Source organism: Heteronotia binoei, chromosome 9 (assembly GCF_032191835.1).
Source record: "Heteronotia binoei isolate CCM8104 ecotype False Entrance Well chromosome 9, APGP_CSIRO_Hbin_v1, whole genome shotgun sequence".
Lineage (NCBI taxonomy): Eukaryota > Metazoa > Chordata > Lepidosauria > Squamata > Gekkonidae > Heteronotia > Heteronotia binoei.
The window spans coordinates 84,491,451-84,511,313 of NC_083231.1; the positions used below are offsets into that span (position 1 = coordinate 84,491,451).

General features: G+C 42.1%; 1 protein-coding gene across 19 annotated transcripts in view; it reads left to right on the forward strand.

Annotated features, from left to right (window-relative positions):
• The window catches only part of CAMK2D (calcium/calmodulin dependent protein kinase II delta), a 216,154-nt gene that overhangs the window by 129,597 nt on the left and 66,694 nt on the right, over positions 1-19,863 (forward strand). For 11 of the 19 annotated variants that reach the window (XM_060246872.1, XM_060246880.1, XM_060246884.1 and 8 more), the window contains exons 5-7: positions 2,761-2,826; positions 8,480-8,552; positions 19,524-19,626. In XM_060246872.1, coding sequence (XP_060102855.1) covers positions 2,761-2,826; positions 8,480-8,552; positions 19,524-19,626 — 242 coding nt within the window. Of the gene's footprint in view, positions 1-2,760; positions 2,827-8,479; positions 8,553-9,482; positions 9,556-19,523; positions 19,627-19,863 lie in introns of all 19 variants that reach the window. The other 8 variants (XM_060246873.1, XM_060246881.1, XM_060246885.1 and 5 more) reach the window with 1 other exon arrangement.

Below are 19,863 nucleotides of genomic sequence, written 5' to 3' on the forward strand. Positions count from 1 at the left end.
ACCAAGGACAAAATCCTTGGAAGTAATGACATATACATGATTATACTGTTACTATATAGGATTAGTTCAAAGGATAACATACAGATGCATTTTGAGTCACGGGTTCAAAGGTTAGTACATAGTATATATTTTACTACTAAGGAATTTAGGTTATTAAAAACATCTCTGTTTCTCACACTTCTTCCAGACCTGATAAGACCTGTCTGTGTGAATGTGGAGGAGAGGCACCTCACAGCCAGGCTGCAGTGGAAACATCCTTGGGCTAGATGGATTTATTATTTGCCCAACCTTTGGGAAAAGGGACAGAGGCGGTGCATACTAACGGCCTCATTTCTGTCTAACAACCCACCATTGTACTTGAAATATGCATGCTTGACAATTCCTTTCATTAGTAACACTCCCCCTGGCTGGTGAAATTTGTGTTTGCTCTTCATAGTGTGACAAATATGAAGCTGCTTGAACTTGTCATGGGCTGGAATTGCTTCCCTCTTAATGACAGAAAGGAGTGTTCAAAAATGTCTTCATACCTTTCATTCCCCATTTGGATCTTCACAAAGCAGAGAGACCAGTTAGTCTTAACTGTTCCTTTAAGGACAGAAGTCCGATACAGACAGTGCCTCCCTTGGGTATTCAGCCAATGCTTGAAGAGTGGGAGCAGGTACCTCCCCTTCCCTCTGCCATGTGATTACTGGCTTATAGTGCCTGTGTGCAGAGGAAGTGTACATGTTTACCCTCCTTCCCTACGATCAGGAGCATTTGGAAAGCAGCATATACATAGATTTTTATTAACAGACCACCATGCAGATGAGTTGATGCTCACACAGATAAAGTGCCAACACACTTGTACTCCATCTCTTCTACACATTGAGGTATTATATGCAGAGAACTAGTAAGTTCTGCCCTACCCATAGACTTCTCTTTTATATGGTGCCTGATGACCATTTAAATTTAGTTGCCCTAGAGTGGTTCAGGAATATGCACTGCTCCCTCGAGGGTGAGCCAGATTCTTTTGGATCCTGGCACTGCATCAGGTGTAAGGGAAGTTTTAATGAAGTTATTGAGGAACTTGCCCTGACCTGGATCAGCTATTCCCCCTGGCTAGGCCAATCTTGTAAAATTTCAGGAGCCAACCAGGGTCGGCCTTGGTTAGTATTTGGATGAGAGACCTCCAGGGAAATCCAGAGTCACAACACAAAGGCAGGCAGTGGCAAACCACCTCTGAATCTCTCTTGTCATGGGGTCACCATAAGTAGTGAGGAACTTTCCCCTTTGCTGGACAATTTCCTCAGCTAATGAGTTTAGTAGACTCTGACACAGCTAGGCATCTGGTATGTGTGGCAAGAGCCTCTGACTGACAGGAGGGATTATCTGATCAGACTATGAAGTGACACAGACCAGAAGGCAGGCAACCAGCAGGACAGAGAGAAATCCTCCATGGAGTTATAACAAGGGTGTCTCTGAATATAGTAAACAAAGCAATGTGCATTAACAATATGTCCTCCTTAGTAGACACTAGGGATGGGCACAAACCAGGAAAATGGTGGTTTGTGAGAAACCATGAATCACTGTTCATGAGCCTCCATAAACTCCTTACACAGCAACAGAAAGAGGCTGCCTGGGCCAGATATGTAAGAAAATGGGTGAGCTGGGGGTACACAATCATGATATCCAGGGGTTTTTTTGAGCAGGAGTGCACAGGAACGCAGTTCTAGCTGGCTTGGAGTCAGGGGGTATGGCCTAGTATGCAAATGAGTTCTTGCTGGGCCCTGTGTGAAACAATGGTGACATCAGGGGATGTAGCCTAATATGCAAATGAGTTCCTGCTGGACTTTTCCTACAGAAAAAGCCCTTCCCAGGATGAACTCAAAGCTTTTCTAATTAATAAGCTGGTACTGAAGGACCTAAAGCCTCCCTGTTTTTGTTTTCACCATGAAATGCTTTGGATTTTATTCCCAAGATTCAAGAATCAGCTATTCACCAAGAAGCACACCAGCAGATGCCACATTGGGGAATCACTAGATTTGATTTTATGACAAGAACACATACTGCAGAACAGCAGTATCACTAACGGCTACATCAGGCTTAATGGCTATATTCATAGGCTTGCCAGCTCTGGGTTGGAAAATACTTGGAGATTATGGGAGTGGAGCCTGAGGAGGGTGAGGTTTGGGGAGGGAAGGGACTTCAGTAGTATATATAATGCCATAGAGTCCACCTTCCGAAGCAGCCATTTTCTCCAGGTGAACTGATTTCTGTCTGTTGGAGAGAAATTGTAATCCCATGGGATCTCCAGCCACCACTTGGAGGTTGGCAGTCATTTGTATTCAGAAACTCCCATTTGAAGGCAAGCCAGGAAGTTTGCAGACTCTTCCCTTCTTCCCTTCCCCAGCTGTGTCCTGATCTCAGAGCTGTGCACAAAGAAAGTAGGGAACAGGCATGAGTACAAGGACTTCTTGGCTTGTTATTGGCTGAATATAATCTATGTTATAAATACATGCCCCCCAAAAATCACAATTTACATGTCTGAAACTCTTGCATGTGCAAGAAATGTACATGAACCTCCTGTGGTATCAGGCAGATCTACACCCCAAAGTACTGTGGCTCCCAACTGTGTTGACTTGTGCTTGCCAGTGCATAATATAGGAAGTGGCTCTACTTGTGATGTGATTCTTATAAAATGCTGGCAGCTATTTTTAAGTGTGCAAACAGATGTCTCTCGTTTGTTTTATCCTGACTTAAAATTCTTTATATCATTAACAGAGTCACTGGAGGTGAATTGTTTGAGGACATTGTTGCAAGGGAGTATTACAGTGAAGCAGATGCAAGGTAAGTGCTGGATTTCTAAGCTATTAATTGGCATGAGGATTTTGGTTTTTTTAACCCTTTTCTTTGTTAAGTTGTAGTTTATGTAATATTGCAGCATTTGGCACCCAGATTTGGCACAGAGCAGCAACTTGCTCACTCATTTATCCTGCTCTTTCTCAAGGAGCTTGGGACGGCAAGAGTGGTTCTCTTTTGGGTCACCTATTTCCTAAGCCAACACTTAGAAAGCCAGGATAGTGTAGTGGATAAAGTATTGGACTAAGATCCTGAGAATCTTGGGTTCAAGTCCTTGATCCCTGGGTGACCTTGGGCACATCACAAACTCTCAGTCTAGGGTTGCCAAGTCCAATTCAAGAAATATCTGGGGACTTTGGGGGTGGAGCCAGGAGACTTTGGGGCAGAGCCAGGAACAAGAGTGTGACAAGCATATTGAACTCCAAGAGAGTTCTGGCCATCACATTTAAAGGGACAGCACACCTTTTTAAATGTCTTCCTTCCATAGGAAATAATGAAGGATAAGGGCACCTTCTTTTGGGGCTCATAGAATTGGACCCCCTGGTCCAATCGTTTTGAAATTTGGGGGATACTTTGGGGAGAGGCACTAGATACTATATTGAAAATTTGGTGCCTCTACCTCAAAAAACAGCTCCCCCAGAGCCCCCGAAACCTCCAGATCAATTCCCCGTTATACCCTATGAGAAGACGTTTCCCTCTCCCCCCCCCCCCCCGTTTCTGGCAAATCTGATGCAGGGGACTCTGTACTCACGAGTTGCTGCCAGCTTCTCACAGCAACACAGGCACACCAGCTGGGCACTTTATGGCATGGAATAGGAAACCGGCAGAACTCACTCACCTCCGGAGGTGCAAAGGCACATGGTCCTTTGGGGGCGTGGCTGGGCTCCCCTCCCTTCACCGGCCAGCTGACTGGGGGCGGGAAGCAGCCTGAGAAAACGGAAGAGCTCTGGCTGCTGCGATCGGGGCTGGGTGGGAAGGGCTGCCGTTCTCCCCCTCCCCTCCCCCCGCTTTCCCTTTTATGGCCAGCGGGGGGAGGAGGCTCCAAATCGGGGGTCTCCAGGCCTAGCGGGGGATTTGGGAACCCTATCTCAGTCTGATCTATCTCAGAGGGTTGCTGTTAGAAAATGGAGGAGAGGAGATTGAGTCCTAACTGGGGAGAAAAACTGGAATATATAGATACATAAATAAATGTGAATACAGTCCTTACCCGATTACTAGGAAGTAGGCCCCATTTTATTCAGTGGAGCTTGTGCCCAGGAAAGTGTTGTTAGGATTACAGAGTCTGACTGCTGCACAGTGGTGGCTCACTGAAACTTAGAAGTAAGTTTTAACTTGACAGGTAATAGTTCCAGTGGCATCTTGGGGAAATCCAGCTTTAAATATGACAAGCAGAGGCCTGCGAAGAAATCACAGTGGGGTGTATGTAGAGTTGCCGCCCTCCTCCTGCTCACCTCTTCACTTTAACGTTGGGCAGCAAGTAGGGAAAGAAGCCACATTCTCCCAGCCACTGCTTCTTGTTCCCCTGCTCACCTGGGCAAATGAAGCCAAAAATAATAGAGCCACCTCCCTCTCACCTTTTCCCCACCACTACTGCTGTTCCTTGCACCTATGGAAGGAAGAGGAAAGTTACACTCTTTCTTGTTCCATCACCACCACTGCCTTTTTTGTCCATCCAACTGTCTGCCCTCTCATCCACCTCATCCAGGTTCTTCCTTTTTTTATTCAGCCCCTGTTACCTCTGCTTGCAGCAGCATCCTGAGAGCTGTTTCTTTTATGATATCTGCACCTATGCAGACAAAACGCCATAGTTTGGGTTTTTTACCTCCTTCCCCTCAATTTTTCCTATTTTTAGATTTCCTCCCACCAACAAACCTGGAAAGGGGGGTGGGTCTTGACATTTTTAGAGAAATCTCTCTCCTCTCTACATGGCCCTGATCCGCATATTTAAGTATCCATAGATGGGACTATGTTAAGAATTAGATATATTGACAAGCAGGAGACTCAGAAGGCCTTGGAGAAGGGGACATCTCATTTCCTGCTCCCCCACTGTTTCTTGTTTCTTTTCCCTGAAAGTCCCCAACAGCCAGCCTTCCTTTATATGCCTCTTTTGCTCCTTACCTTCCCTAGCAGCCTGTATGCAGGAAAATATAGTTCAGTAGTGCGCTTCCCAGTTGCAAGGTGCGGAACCTTCAAGAACTTGCATAAGGGGCAGCTCACTTACCCCCATGTTCAGTATCCTTCACTATTTCTGCTCCTCATCTTCAGCTACATTTATTATTATCCTCCACCTTTTATCCACAATGGGGGGGACCCAAAGCAGCATACATTATTCTTCAGTACACCATTTTCACAAAAAATCCTGTAAGGCAGGTAAGGCTGAGAATGTGTGACTGGCCCAAGGTCACTACTGAGTACCATGCCAAAATGGGAATGCAGACCTAGGTCTCCCAGATGCTATTCTGAAACTCTAACCACTGGCTTTCGTGGGTGAACAGTAGTAAGCAGCCAATCCAGGGTAAGGCACACAATTTGCATTATGTCCAGTTGTTGGATGGTTGTTGCTGGGCTTGGCTGCAGTGAATCCTTCCTCAGAGGCCAGAACAACTCTGGAAATGTCCCTGTGCCTGATCCCTCTGCCTTTTACTGACAGAAGCAAAGACTTGAATCTCTGGCAATACTGTCATGGTGGCCTAACAACAAGTCCCTGAGACTATTCATTTCATAAAGCCACAAATGCTGCTTCTGTCATTTTCAAGGGTTTTTAACTCCCTAGTGCTTGTTTGTTTTTTAATATTTCAGATTTTTCTGCAAACCTGATGCTTTCCTCATGTTTTTAATTAGATCCGTCCTATCTGTCCATGGCCCCATTCTGTAGATTTAAGTATCTACATGTGGGAGCACATTGAGAATTATTATTTATTTATTTTTATTAGGTTTATACCCCACCCTATCCCAAAAGCTTTCAACAAGTGCGGCTTACAATTAGATATATTGATATGCAGCTCCACAGGAAATCTTGCTTAGGGACTTGCTAGACAATATTTTATTGTTCAGGAAAATGCACAGTTATGGAGGATCCACTCATTTGTTACAGGAGATCCAAGCAGCTTTCCTTCATCTGATGGATCTGTTATGAGAAAAGCATCATATGCTTAGATGCTGGGAAATGTGGTTTTCACACATACACAGAACTAGCCCATGGAATGAAATTTAATGGAATGAAAACATTCTGAATGTTACAGCATTTTCAGATGGTCACAGCACTGATATGCCATTTGCTGTACAGATTGGCCTGATCATATGGGGAGGCTTCATGCTGAGCGCTTTTTATCATTTTGTGGTGGACTTCCAGAGGGTTAAAATCCAAACCAAATTTTCATCCTAAAGGATTTTGCCTACCAGAAGCATATAGGCAACCAAGCCCTTTCAAAGTCTGTTTCGGCACTGACGAAACCAGTACTCTTGGATTGCAGCTCTCTGACCTCTCTGATCCTGACACTAGTTATTTTTCTTGTGGAGGAGGAAGAAAATTATTTCTGAATTTAGGTCCCAGTGCCCTGTCCATTGGGTAAAAACCACTCCATTATTCCTTTCTACTCATTGCTGCTCAGAAGAGATGGTCAGAGGCATTTCTTCCTTTGGAGAGCATTTTTGAGATTACATCATATCACTCATGTCCTTGGAAGAGTGCACAGTGTATAAATGCTGTTCCACATTCTAAAGAATGTTCACAATTATTCTTGATGGCATTGAAAACTGTGGCCACAATCAAGAGTTTCAAAACAGTCTCTCCCCCACCCCCTAGGTTACAAAATAATTGTAAAAAGCTTTTTGTGGTTTGCTGGATTTAGGTATGAGAGAAATGGGCAAGGACTCAAATATTGCTTACTACTTTTTGACCTCTGTCTGGAAATCTTTCTCTATTAATATGAATTATTGGGCATACTCATAAAGTACTTTACAGACAGCAAAGAGATCGCATGTGACCTCCTGAAGATAAGCTGAAAGCATCAGAATGCTTTCAGCCTTAGGTGCCTGTAGAGTGGGCTAAAATTTTCAGACGTGATTGCATAAAATGGAGAACTGTGGTGGTGCTGGGGGGGAGGGGCTTATTTCTATATTTGCCCTTGAATTCTGGTCTTTGTCTGAAGGGCTACAGATATTTGTTTTGTAGGTATAGGGTTAGCAAATGTGTTTTATTCAACCAGTGTAAAAGAATAAAGTGTTTAGCCTTCCATTTGTATGTGTCTTCTAAACATACAGCTGTTTCTGATTATATTTTTTTCAAACCTTCAGTGGTTTGTACTGATTTTTCCAGTTGGTTTTGCCCTTTAAGAGCCTGTTTGGGTTTCAGTACTAACATCTTGTGGCTTTCTTTATGTTTTTGTGTCATTTGTACTTTCTTGTCTTTTCCTCATGTACAAATGTTGACTTTATATTCATGTGATTGTTCTTAAATATGTTTGAGCTAATGTGAGTGGAATGGAAAATATGTATAAAAACCAAGCATTGTACACATTCAACCAGCATGATGCAGAACATGCACATATTAACAAGATGCACAGGGAATTGTATATGTTGTCCAGTCAATAAGCATAATTTCCAAGGGGGCTGCATTAATCAGTAAATAACCTCCAAGGATGCAATATACCTGTTCTGTGGGAAGAATGGGCTAAAAATCGAATAAAATAGAAGAAATAGTAACAAGAAAATATGGTGACTTGTTGATGGGTGTTCTCTGTACTCCTCAATTTCATGGGCACTTTGACCGGGCAATATGAAACATACAAACCTAGTTAGCCATTACAATCATTTTTGGAGGCTTTGTTTTGGGTGCCCTCACCATCTGAGTCCAGATAGGTTGTAACCCAAGAAAGGGCCTGCTGTGTTGTGACACCAACATTATGGAATTATCTCTACAGACTATTTGACTGTCTCTTTCTATTGTGGTCTTCATTATTGGGTGAAGACTTTTTGTTTCATTTGCTGTTCCCTCACTGTTCTCATTGACTCTTTCTGCAGTTCAAGTGTTTTATATGTTTTGTTTTAATTGTGTTGTATGTGTTTAAACTTGTTTTAATGGTTTTACTGTTTGCCAGCTTTGGAGCCTAAGTTGGGTGGAAAGGTGGCTTAGAATTTTTTTTTAAAAAAATGATATTTAAACAAATCAGTGTGCAAAAGCACCCTTATTGTATGTGTTCTATACAACATTTAATAATTATGCATAGTACAGCTAGCTGGTTTTTATTCACATTCTGCTCTCATTAAGACAACATATGTAATGTTCTCAAGGGATACAAGGAATCCTATACATCTTACTGTGCTTTCCCTTTTATCTGTGGATATATATTTCTCCCAACACTTTAATATTTCCATCCACTAAATAACACAGAGATGAATCTGTTGAATGATGGCCCATATGTGTTAAATGTCATTTGTTTTCAGTAGACTTTAAAATAACTTTCTGTATGAAGCATTGCTGTGTTCTAGTTCAGTGTATTAAGTAAAAACATATCCAAAATGTGATTTGATTGTTTTTATTTCTTATTATTTAAGTTCTTTTTATTTATTTTTTGCATTGAATGTGATTATGTGCCTTTAAAATGTTTTTCCCTTCCAATCTGCCCTTGTATCTTTACAGTCATTGTATACAGCAGATTCTAGAAAGTGTTAATCATTGTCACCTAAATGGCATAGTTCACAGAGACCTAAAGGTCAGTATCTGGTCCTGTAGGTTGCCTAAGAAGTGTTTTTTTTATTTCCTTCTGGCTTGAGGGTAAAGGGTGGGTTGGCTAAGAAGTTCCCTTGGCTATCCTTCCTCACCCTCAACATGACAAAATGAACAATGCATGGTGCTGCTTTCCAGTTTGCTAGTGTCACAGGTCTAACATACATCACGTTAAAGACAAGGTAGTCTCTGCAAGATGGGTGACCTTCCAGAATTTTTGCCACTCATCCGAAGTGGTATGGTATGGCTTAATGGACATTACCATACATTTTGGAAGGAGGTTGCAGCTGAACTTTAACTGTGATGTATGTCAGCCTGAAGACCTAAAACACCACTTCTGTTCAGAGACTGTGGGTTGCAGTAGCAGAACAACTTGGCTGTGCATCACTCTGCTAGAGTATGCTGAACCCTCCAATGAGCTCAAGCAAGTAATTGGTCAGCTAAATGAAACCATGAAGAATGAATAATTTATTTCCAAAGCATTGCTACTTAATTTTATCTTCAGGGCTTCTGGTGTGACAGAACCACAAACGAGGAGGAGAAGGAACAAGCAGCTCAGTGCAAGCTAAATTGTTTTGATTGGGTCTTTTCAGCTTCCATTAGCTAGATGTTGGTGTACAAAACAACATCTTTTTCCAGAATTCACCCATGTATTAAAATGGAGTTCACATCAATCTGTTCTCCCTTCCATTAATATCATGTACATCAAAGGGAGTAAACGGAGCCCTTCACACTGGCATTATGACTGAGGCAGCAGCTGCTCTAGCTGAGGATTGTGTCTACATTTCCAAAGGTTGTATACATGACAATCTTGAGTCCTTTGCCCGTTTTGCACTCTAACCCAGTCTCGCTGAGGGTATACAGACGTGAGTGTATAGCTTGGAACTAACACACGCCCCCTGGTGTTTGCATGCAGTCATTGCATTCAGCAGATCCTGGAGGCTGTGCTCCACTGCCATCAGATGGGTGTAGTCCATCGGGACTTGAAGGTGAGTAATGCCATTGAGGAAGATAACCACACTACACAGTGTCAAGGCACCATTTAGCTGCATTGATGCATGCAGAGACAGAAAAATGGCCACGTTAATTTGCAGGTTAATTGGACAATTATATGGTTTGCACCTAAGGAACTGCACAGCCACCCTTCTATGGAAAACTTGGATAGGCTTTCTTTTCTTTTTTCCAGGGGCGTGAATACCCCTGAAATTATAAACTCACATGCCTCTCAAAAGCTGTAAAAGTTAAAAGTTGAGTTTACCAGGATGGTCCTTATCACTAGGATGGAAGCAGGAGGAAGAAGGTGGGAGCCATAGCAGATGCTTCTCCACTCAGACCTTGCCCCCACTTCTGTTTATCATGCTTTTTTTGATTTGGCCATGATTCAAAATATGCATCACCTTAAGATTCAGAGATGTCGTAGACAGTGGAGAGAATGTGAAAGAGCCTGAACTTGGCACAGGGAAGGTTGCAGGTTCAGTCACTGGCCACTGTGACTGAAGGATCCCACACATCTCTTCCCTAGACTCTGGAGAACCACTGCCAGTTTAAATAATAATAAACGAGAAGAAATGATCATGTGATTCATTGAAAATCAGAACTGTGTTTAAGTACTGATCTCTGGCACTTGTAACATTTCAGTTCTACTGGCCATCCATCAAGTATAAATTTAGTTGTGTCAGTGGGTCAACTTTCTACTTTATGTCTTGGACCCAGAATTAATTTTTTCCACTAATGAAAGAAGACGTATAAGTTCCACCAGCTCTCCCGTCTTTCTTGAGGTGCCTGATTTGTCCCTCAAGTCATTCTTGAGAGTCCCCTGTTCTCCAGGAAGAGCATTTCAGGAAGATCAGTGGGCTACAGGGGAGGGGAAGAGGAACAAATATTCTGTTTTGCTTACAGAAGTGTCTTCAGTTAGTGGGGAACATAGTCTGGATCCCAACCCTATGTATTGGAAAAGGAAAGGTCCCCTGTGCAAGCACCAGTCGTTTCCGACTCTGGGGTGACGTTGCTTTCACAACGTTTTCACAGCAGACTTTTTACGGGATGGTTCACCATTGCCTTCCCCAGTCATCTACACTTTCCCCGCAGCAAGCTGGGTACTCATTTTACCGACCTCGGAAGGATGGAAGACTGAGTCAACCTCGTATTGACATTTAAATATTTAAATTCTATCATCTATACACAAATACACACAGACAAACACAAGGGGAGCTCTAGGGAGCCCTCCAGATAATTACTTACCTTGGCTTCTTCCTAACTTTCTTTTCTTGACCTATTTTCAGACCAAAGACAGAAGGGGAGATTTTTAAGCCCTTATTTCTCAGTACATAATTTCTTGCACTTTGGCAAATAAACAGAAATTAAGTCAGTACGATAATGAACGCTCTCACAAAACATATACTAATATTTCCAATAATCATTTTTGCCCCAAATAATGGAGGACTCCCTGTTCTCTTTGAAATTAATATAGGCACATATTATTTTCACATGAACATTTGTAAGGTGTTACTTTGATCCTAAGTCACTCAAATTAGTAAGGCAACACTTTCATCTTCCAGGATTTTCTGTACAAGAACTTTACTCCAAAAGAAGTTTTAGACTGAGGCTCCAAAGTACAGCTGACCAAGTAGAATTCATTAACCAATTGACACTGCTAAATTTGGTCTCATTCCTGAGAGTGGGTTGGATCCAGCTGGGTTTTTTGCTCAATCTTGTTCAATTCTTCTTCTTATTTCAGACAGTCTTTCATGGTGGCTTTTGTTAATTAAGGTCCCATGATCCCCAGCATAGCCTTTTGCATAGTCAGAGGGGACTCCCTCCCCCTTTCTTCACCTGTAGAAAAATTTAGACTAATAGAGGTTGAAAGGGACCTCCAGGGGCATCTTGTCCAGTCCCCTGCACAAAGCAGGAAATTCACAAATACCTCCCCCCACACACACACACCTGTAACCCCCCCCCCCTCATTCCATGCCCAGAAGATGGCAATAAACCCCCAGGATCCCTGGAAAAACTGGCCTGGAGAAAATTGTGTCCTGATCCCAAAGTGGTGATAAGCATTTTCCTGGGCATGTAAGAAAGGGCCCAGGGAAATGCTATACTTCCTGCCCTCCCTCTCATAATCTGCCTTAATAGGACTAAAAATATAACATCTTTCTGTACAGCATTCGACGTGGCAAAATGTTTTGTTCAGATAAGTAAGTTATCACCGGGTACCATACAACAATAAAAAATGTTTCATAATTTTCCGTCAAAGGGGTTTGAGTCTGAACAGAAATCTTAGACATTATGAAATATTCCCATGGTCTTTGTTGCCAAGCTAGGATAGATGGGGATATATTTATCCTTGTTAAAATTCATTTTATTGATTTTAGCCCAGTTTTCCAGTCTGTCAAGGTCATCCTGTATCCTGTTTCTGTCTTATTCTGTGTGCAACCCCTCCCAATTTAGTAATCTGCAAATTTAATAAGCATTCCCTCTATTCCTTCATCCAAATCATTGATAAAGATGTTGAACAAAACAGATTCCAGGACAGATCCTTGAGGCATTCCACTTGTCACTCCTCTCCAAGAGGATGAGGAGCCATTCACAAGCATGCTTTGGGTGCAATCTGTCAACCAGTTACAGATCCACCTAATGGTAACAGGATCCAAACCACATTTTACCAACTTGTCAACAAGGATACTATGTGGAACCTTATCAAAAGCCTTACTGAAATCAAGATAAACAATGTCTACAGCATTCCTCTGATCCAGCAAAGTAGTCAAAATAAGAGATCAGGTTAGTCTGACTTGACTTGTTCTTGAGAAACCCATACTGGCTTTTACTAATCACATCCATTCTTTCTAAATGTTCCAAGACCGACTGTTTGATGATTTGTTCTAAAACTTTTCCAGGTATCGACGCCAAGCTGATGGGTCAGTACTTACCCAGATCGTCTTTTTTCCCCTTCTTGAAGATGGGGACAACATTCGCCGGCCTCCAGTCTTCCAGCACCTCTCCTGTTCTCTTGTTCTCCATTGTTGATTCTGGTCTGCCTTCTAAGGCAACAGAAAACAATTCCATGCCATCTCCTATATGACAGCCCTTCAAGTACTTCATGGTGATCATATCACCTCTCAGTCATCTCTTCTCCAGGCTAAACATACCCAGCTCCTTCAATCTTTCCTCATAGGACTTGGTCTCCAGACTCCTCACCATCTTAATTGCCTTCTTCTGGGCATGTTCCAGATTGTCTATATCCCTCTTAAATGGTAGTGCCCAAAACTGAACACAGTATTCTAGGTGAGGTCTAACTAGAGCAAAGCAATACCATCACTTTTTGTGATCTGGATACTATACTTCTGTTGATACAACCCAAAATCACATTTGCCTTTTTAGCTATGACTCATGTTCAGTGTGTGGTCTACTAAGACCCCTAGATCCTTTTCACACCTAGTACTGCCAAGACAAGTCTCCCTTATCCTATAATTATGTGTTTGATTTTTCCTATTTAAATGCAGGATTTTACATTAATCCGTGTTAAAATTCATTTCATTTATTTTAGCACAATTTTTCAGCCTGTCAAGATCATTCTGCATCCTGACTCTGTCTTCTTCTGTATTTGCTATCCCCTCCCAATTTGTCAGATCCAACCCAATGGGTAGTATGCCACATGATATATTTTCCTTTCTTTAAATATTGATCTATTGTTCTTGCTGTTTCTTCTAATCACTAGGGCTAGTTAACATAAGAACATAAGAGAAGCCATGTTGGATCAGGCCAACAGCCCATCCAGTCCAACACTCTGTGTCACACAATGGCAAAAAAAAATTATATATACACACACACTGTGGCTAATAGCGACTGATGGACCTGTGCTCCATATTTTTATCTAAACCCCTCTTGAAGGTGGCTATACTTGTGGCCGCCACCACCTCCTGTGGCAGTGAATTCCACATGTTAATCACCCTTTGGGTGAAGAAGTACTTCCTTTTATCCGTTTTAACCTGTCTGCTCAGCAATTTCATTGAATGTCCACGAGTTCTTGTATTGTGAGAAAGGGAGAAAAGTACTTTCTCCATCCCATGCATTATTTTGTAAACCTCTATCATGTCACCCCACAGTCAACGTTTCTCCAAGCTAAAGAGTCCCAAGCGTTTCAACCTTTCTTCATAGGGAAAGTGCTCCAGCCCTTTAATCATTCTAGTTGCCCTTCTCTGGACTTTCTCCAATGCTATAATATCCTTTTTGAGGTGCGGCGACCAGAACTGCACACAGTACTCCAAATGAGACCGCACCATCGATTTATACAGGGGCATTATGATACTGGCTGATTTGTTTTCAATTCCCTTCCTAATAATTCCCAGCATGGCGTTGGCCTTTTTTATTGCAAACGCACACTGTCTTGACATTTTCAGTGAGTTATCTACCACGACCCCAAGATCTCTCTCTTGGTCAGTCTCTGCCAGTTCACACCCCATCAACTTGTATTTGTAGCTGGGATTCTTGGCCCCAATGTGCATTACTTTGCACTTGGCCACATTGAAACTCATCTGCCACGTTGACGCCCACTCACCCAGCCTCAACAGATCCCTTTGGAGTTCCTCACAATCCTCTCTGGTTCTCACTACCCTGAACAATTTAGTGTAATCCGCAAACTTGGCCACTTCACTGCTCACTCCCAACTCTAAATCATTTATGAACAAGTTAAAGAGTATGGGACCCAGTACCGAGCCCTGCGGCACCCCACTGCTTACCGTCCTCCACTGCGAAGACTGCCCATTTATACTCACTCTCTGCTTCCTATTACTCAGCCAGTTTTTGATCCACAAGAGGACCTGTCCTTTTACTCCATGACTCTCAAGCTTTCTAAGGAGCCTTTGATGAGGAACTTTATCAAAAGCTTTCTGGAAGTTAAGGTAAACAACATCTATCGGGTCTCCTTCATCCACATGTTTGTTCACCCCCTCAAAGAAATGTAACAGGTTAGTGAGGCAAGATCTTCCCTTGCAGAACCCATGCTGAGTCTTCCTCAATAACCCGTGTTCATCAATGTGCATACTCATTCTGTCCTTGATAATGGTTTCTACCAACTTTCCCGGTATTGAAGTCAGACTGACTGGCCTGTAATTTCCCGGATCTCCTCTGGAACCCTTTTTAAAGATGGGGGTGACATTTGCTACCTTCCAGTCCTCAGCAACGGAGGCAGTTTTCAATGAAAGATTACAGATTTTTGTTAGAAGATCCACAAGTTAAGAGGGAACCACTTCCACACTAATTGGAAACTGGATCTTTTTATTAATTTGACTGGATTCTGAATCCATGTGTTTTCTACAGCTGTCTCTTGCATTGCTTGGCCTTTTAGCTGCACCTTATAAGAAATACAATAGCCCTATGCCTCACAATCCCTCTGTACATTCTGGATGCATGAAGAAGAGTAGATGTAAGCATTCTGGACCTGTGTCCATGTGATTTCCAGCTCTTGAGCTCAGCACATACATTTGTATGCTTCCTCCTCATGTGTGGTAAGAAGGCTTTCTGAATGCTGCCAGTCATACGGTGTGAAGGTTTACTCAGACACTTCTTTGGTGCATTCTCACATTGCAGATGACTTAGTGTGCTCATCCCTGCTCTTCCTTCCCACAATTTAAATCAGTGTGCAGAGGAGTCATGTGAAGAGGTGTAAAGTTTTTCTTTCTGTGTTCAGTACCTACTCGCTTGGGTGATCAGTTCACAAAATTAAGGAAGTGAGCTGCCACCAGGTTCTTTTTTGGTGGTGGTGAGGGAAATGGGGTGGGTTATTTTAAAAAGAGATGAAAATGCATGCTTAAATCTCTCCCAATAAGTGATGGGATGTAATCAGTCAGCAGTTGAGCACTTTTATGGCCACAGAACTCTTAATTGAACCTGCAGGTTATCTCAGGGTAAGACATGCTAAGAGTCTTTGGTACAACCCTTCCAGACATGCAACTCAACCTCTGTGGAGGTTATTTTTTACAGTGTCCTTCAAAAGGGAGTACAGAATTTACTGCTGTTTTTAACTCATCACTGCCAGGGACGTGTGGTAATGAATTATTTATGTACCATTCGGCCTTGTGCTGCTCTTGTCTCAATCTGTCAGTATCACTGACAAAATGAAAAAGGGAGCAATTTTTGAAGTATTTGTGCAATCCGTCTGTGCTGTTACATAACCAGTATTCCCCCGTGGCCTCAGAGCTGAGTGGAGGTTCCTTGACTGTAGAATTTAGAATATAGCATTGTCTTTTTTGATGACATCTATCTGATTATAGTAATATTCTCTTTTCTACATGCATTGAAGGTTAAATTACAATACACAATAAAACAGAAGAAAATCTTAGAATAAAGAACAGTCTTCTGTCATCCATCAACCAGCCAAAAATAATTCTTTAAATCATATGCCATAACTCTTAAATGCCTTCCTAAACATCTCTCCTATCCCTCTCAAATCCCATTTTATCTCACCAAAGAACTCGGAGAGACAAACATGGCTCTCCTTCCCACCACTTTGATCTTCAGAACAACCCTATGAGGTAGGCTAGGCTGATGGAGAGATTGTATGAACCAAAGAGTGGCTAAAGGATTGTTTTCTCTCTATGCATGACTGCAGCTAAGAGTGCAACTTTGTGATCCAGACATTGACTTTTTCCTTTCCTGGATGAATGCTCCAGACTGTGCTGTTAAATCTCCCATATCCTTCTTCAGTCATGCCCATTTGCCCCACCTCTTCAGATTTCATGCATGATAAACATGTTGACGTTTTCTGTTGTCCTGAAATGGCTAATGCATGTTGTTTTATGGGCATAGTCCAGCTGCCCAGAAATTTATTGAGTTTGCTATTAAAGTATGTGGTTGTTTTCTAATGAAGCATATTTACTTCCTTGTGACAGTGGTATATACTTTACAGTTCTTTGAGTACAAGTATATTTGGTGACAGATGCTAAGTACTTCCAGCAGAGCAGGAAAAAGATTAGCCGTTTTGCTAGCTGCATACTGTAAAAGAAAGTAGGTCCTTACTCACATGTGTATGACACCTAACAGCCTACACTTCATTGTATTAGAATTAGATGGTTGATAAATAGGATCATCTGGTGTTGCAGACTAGTTTACATAAGCAGGGCTTGCCAGGAAATAAAAATTTCCTGCTTTTCTCTCACTGAAAAAAAAATTCTGTTAAGTACATTTGACTGGCCTGTTTTACAAGCTACGCATGAACTTACATGGGAGGATGGGGAAAGTGAGACTATGCCCAGTAACCTCATCCAGAAGTACACTTAGCAGAACCTGCAGACAGAACATCTGCACTGGAAACTTTGTTCATGTTATCTGCAGCCTCAAACAAGTGGTCTTCAATCATGCACAGTATTTCTGGGCATACTTTTGATCCATATGTGACTCTGATCACAAATTATGTCAAATGTGACTGGACAAGGCCAGCACACATGCCTCTCACGTCCTCCTCCTTACATATGGTCACTCTCCCTTACTGTAACTTCTGAAGAGTGGGGAGATGGTAAGCAAATATGGGTGACATTGTTCTGATTTATACCAAGCAATTCAGATGTGCTTGGAAAGATTGCGGAAAAAAGACTGAAATCCTCGATAGATTGGACAAGCCTTGACAAGCCATACAAAGTTATTTATTTAAAAAAATTAACCTGCCATTAAGGAATCCTCAACGTGTCTTACATCCATAAAACTGTAATAATCAAAACAGCAGTCAGAGACAAAGCACTAATTCAACAGCCAAGAATTAGTAACAGTCCAGAACTATGTGAAATGTACTGGAAAAGTAAATTACTTCTCAAAGCACAGAAAAATACAGCTGCTTGAGCACAATGCCTTCTATGACCCCAAACTATCTTCTGTGGAAAGAAGTTCCCAGGTCAGGTTGCCACCACAGTAAGGAACATCTCTCCTGTAGCCAGTCACCTGATTTGGTATGTGATATCCCTCAAGGGGCAGTCCTATTCCCAATGTTGTTTAACATCTGTATGTGCTCCTTGCCCAGCTGCTGTGGAGTTTCAAGGTGGGTTGCCATCAATATGCTGATGATACCCAGCTATACCTGTTGATGGACAGATGGACAGACACCACCCCAAATAATATGGCTGAAGGGTTGGAGGCTGTGGTTGGATGGCTGAAGCAGAGCTGTCTGAGACTGAATGTACAAAAGATGGTGGCTCTGTGGCTGGTGTAGGTGATTCAGGGTTGGGGCAGCAACTCCTGATTCTGGACATGTGCCACTAATGTAGAGCCTGAGTGTGTTCCTGAATGCCTCCATCAATGGAGGCCCAGATCACAAATGTTGCCAGACTGGTGTTTCTTCAGCTGCACCAGGTCAGGCAACTGGCCCCCTTCTTGTCTTGCCCTGACCTAGCCACAATAATCCATGCAATGGTCACCTCTAAACTAGACTTTAGTAACTTGCTGTACACAGGACTATCCTTGAGTCTGTCCTGGAAGTTGCAACTGGTTCAGAACACTGAACCTGCAGACAGGTTCTACTCTGGAAATTTTGTTCATGAAACTTTGTTCATGTTATCCACAGCTGCTAGCAAGTGGTCTTCAATCATACACAGTATTCCTAAGCATACTCTTGATCCATATGTGGCTCTGACTTGGAAGTTGCAACTGGTTCAGAACACAGAGACGTGGTTCTCACTGGAACCTTATTAATTAACAGCACATATCTAACCGGTGCTTCACCAGCTTCACTGGCTCCAGATTGAATACCAGATCAGATTCATGGTTTGATATTAAACTTTAAGACCCTATCCATCCTACCTTCCAGACTGCCTTTCCTGGCATTACCTCCCCCCCCCCCCCGCCCAAAGAGCATTACACTCAGCAGAGAAAAATGTCCTGTTGATCCCTGGCCCAAAAAATATCTGGCTGTCCTCAACTGTGTGGATTCATTATTTCATTGGTACATCTCATACATATATCACTGCAATGATTCAATAGTGATTTATAACACAGAGCATTTATTAAAGTAACAACGATCCAAACTGTTGTTATTACAGTTTGAATTTTTGTTATTTTTATGAATGTTTTGTGTTATAAATCACTGTTGAATCACTGCAGTGATATATGTATGAGAAACACCAATGAAATAATCTACAGTTAAATTATTTTTGTTGTATTTTTGTTATTGTATGTTAAGTTATGGGTTATATAGGTTATAACACTAATTGCACGTGTCTTCTCTTTTATATTATGTCCTCAACCAGAGCCAGGGGGCTTTTTTTGGCCCTGGCTCCAACCTAGTGGAACTCTCTGCCAAACGACATCTGTGCCCGACAGAACCTAGTCTAGTTCCACAGGGTCTGTAAGGCAGAGATGTTCCACCAGGCATACAGCTGAGAACAGCAACGGTCTTCATTTGCTTGTCCTTCCTATCTTTCTCTCCCCCTTCGGATAAGGACAAATCTGATTTTTTAGACAGCATCTCAAATGGTTATTGTACCTATTTGATTGTTTTAACTTGTTTTAAATTCACTAATTATTGTATATCTTTGAATGTTTGTACTCCACCCTGGGCCCCAAGTATGGGGAAGGGTGGTTTAGAAATCAAATTTATAAATTTAATGTAAGTGAAGGAAAATTTAAATATAGGAAAAGATTTTGATATGAGTTCCCCAAGGTGGTGCTGGTTGTGCTTTCCAATAATTTGCCCAATAAGTAAAACAGCTGTTTCAAATAATAACAGTAATAATAATAAAGCATAGACACTTTTGACCTTACAAATATAATAAATGTAGCATTTATGTGCTACAAAAGTAAGGGAGAGACATGTTTTTCCACAAAATGGAAGTGACATGCAAGTGACAGGCCCATTCTGTAATCAAACCTTTTTGTCAGTTTTCAGCAGATCCTCTAGTGGGGCGGGGGCATTTCAAGAAATGCAGACTTATGTGTTTTCTCATGTTTCTTCCCCTTCCTCTTCCTTTGCATGAAGCCCGAGAACTTGCTTCTAGCAAGCAAGTCCAAGGGGGCAGCCGTAAAACTGGCAGATTTTGGATTGGCTATAGAAGTGCAAGGTGAACAGCAGGCCTGGTTTGGTAAGGAAACTGTTTTACACATTTCCCCTTTTTTCCTGCCTTCTCCTGTGATCTCTGCAGCATACATAAACCAAATGTAACAATGCTGATGCTGCAGCAGATGGGCATATTGTGAGGATACCCTGTTTGTGTCTGTGGTCAAGGCTGTTTTCACACATCATTGTATAATGCATTGCATTGTGTGTGTTACGCTATTACACTGTATTAATTCACTGTTTTAGTGCATGGTTCTCTAAC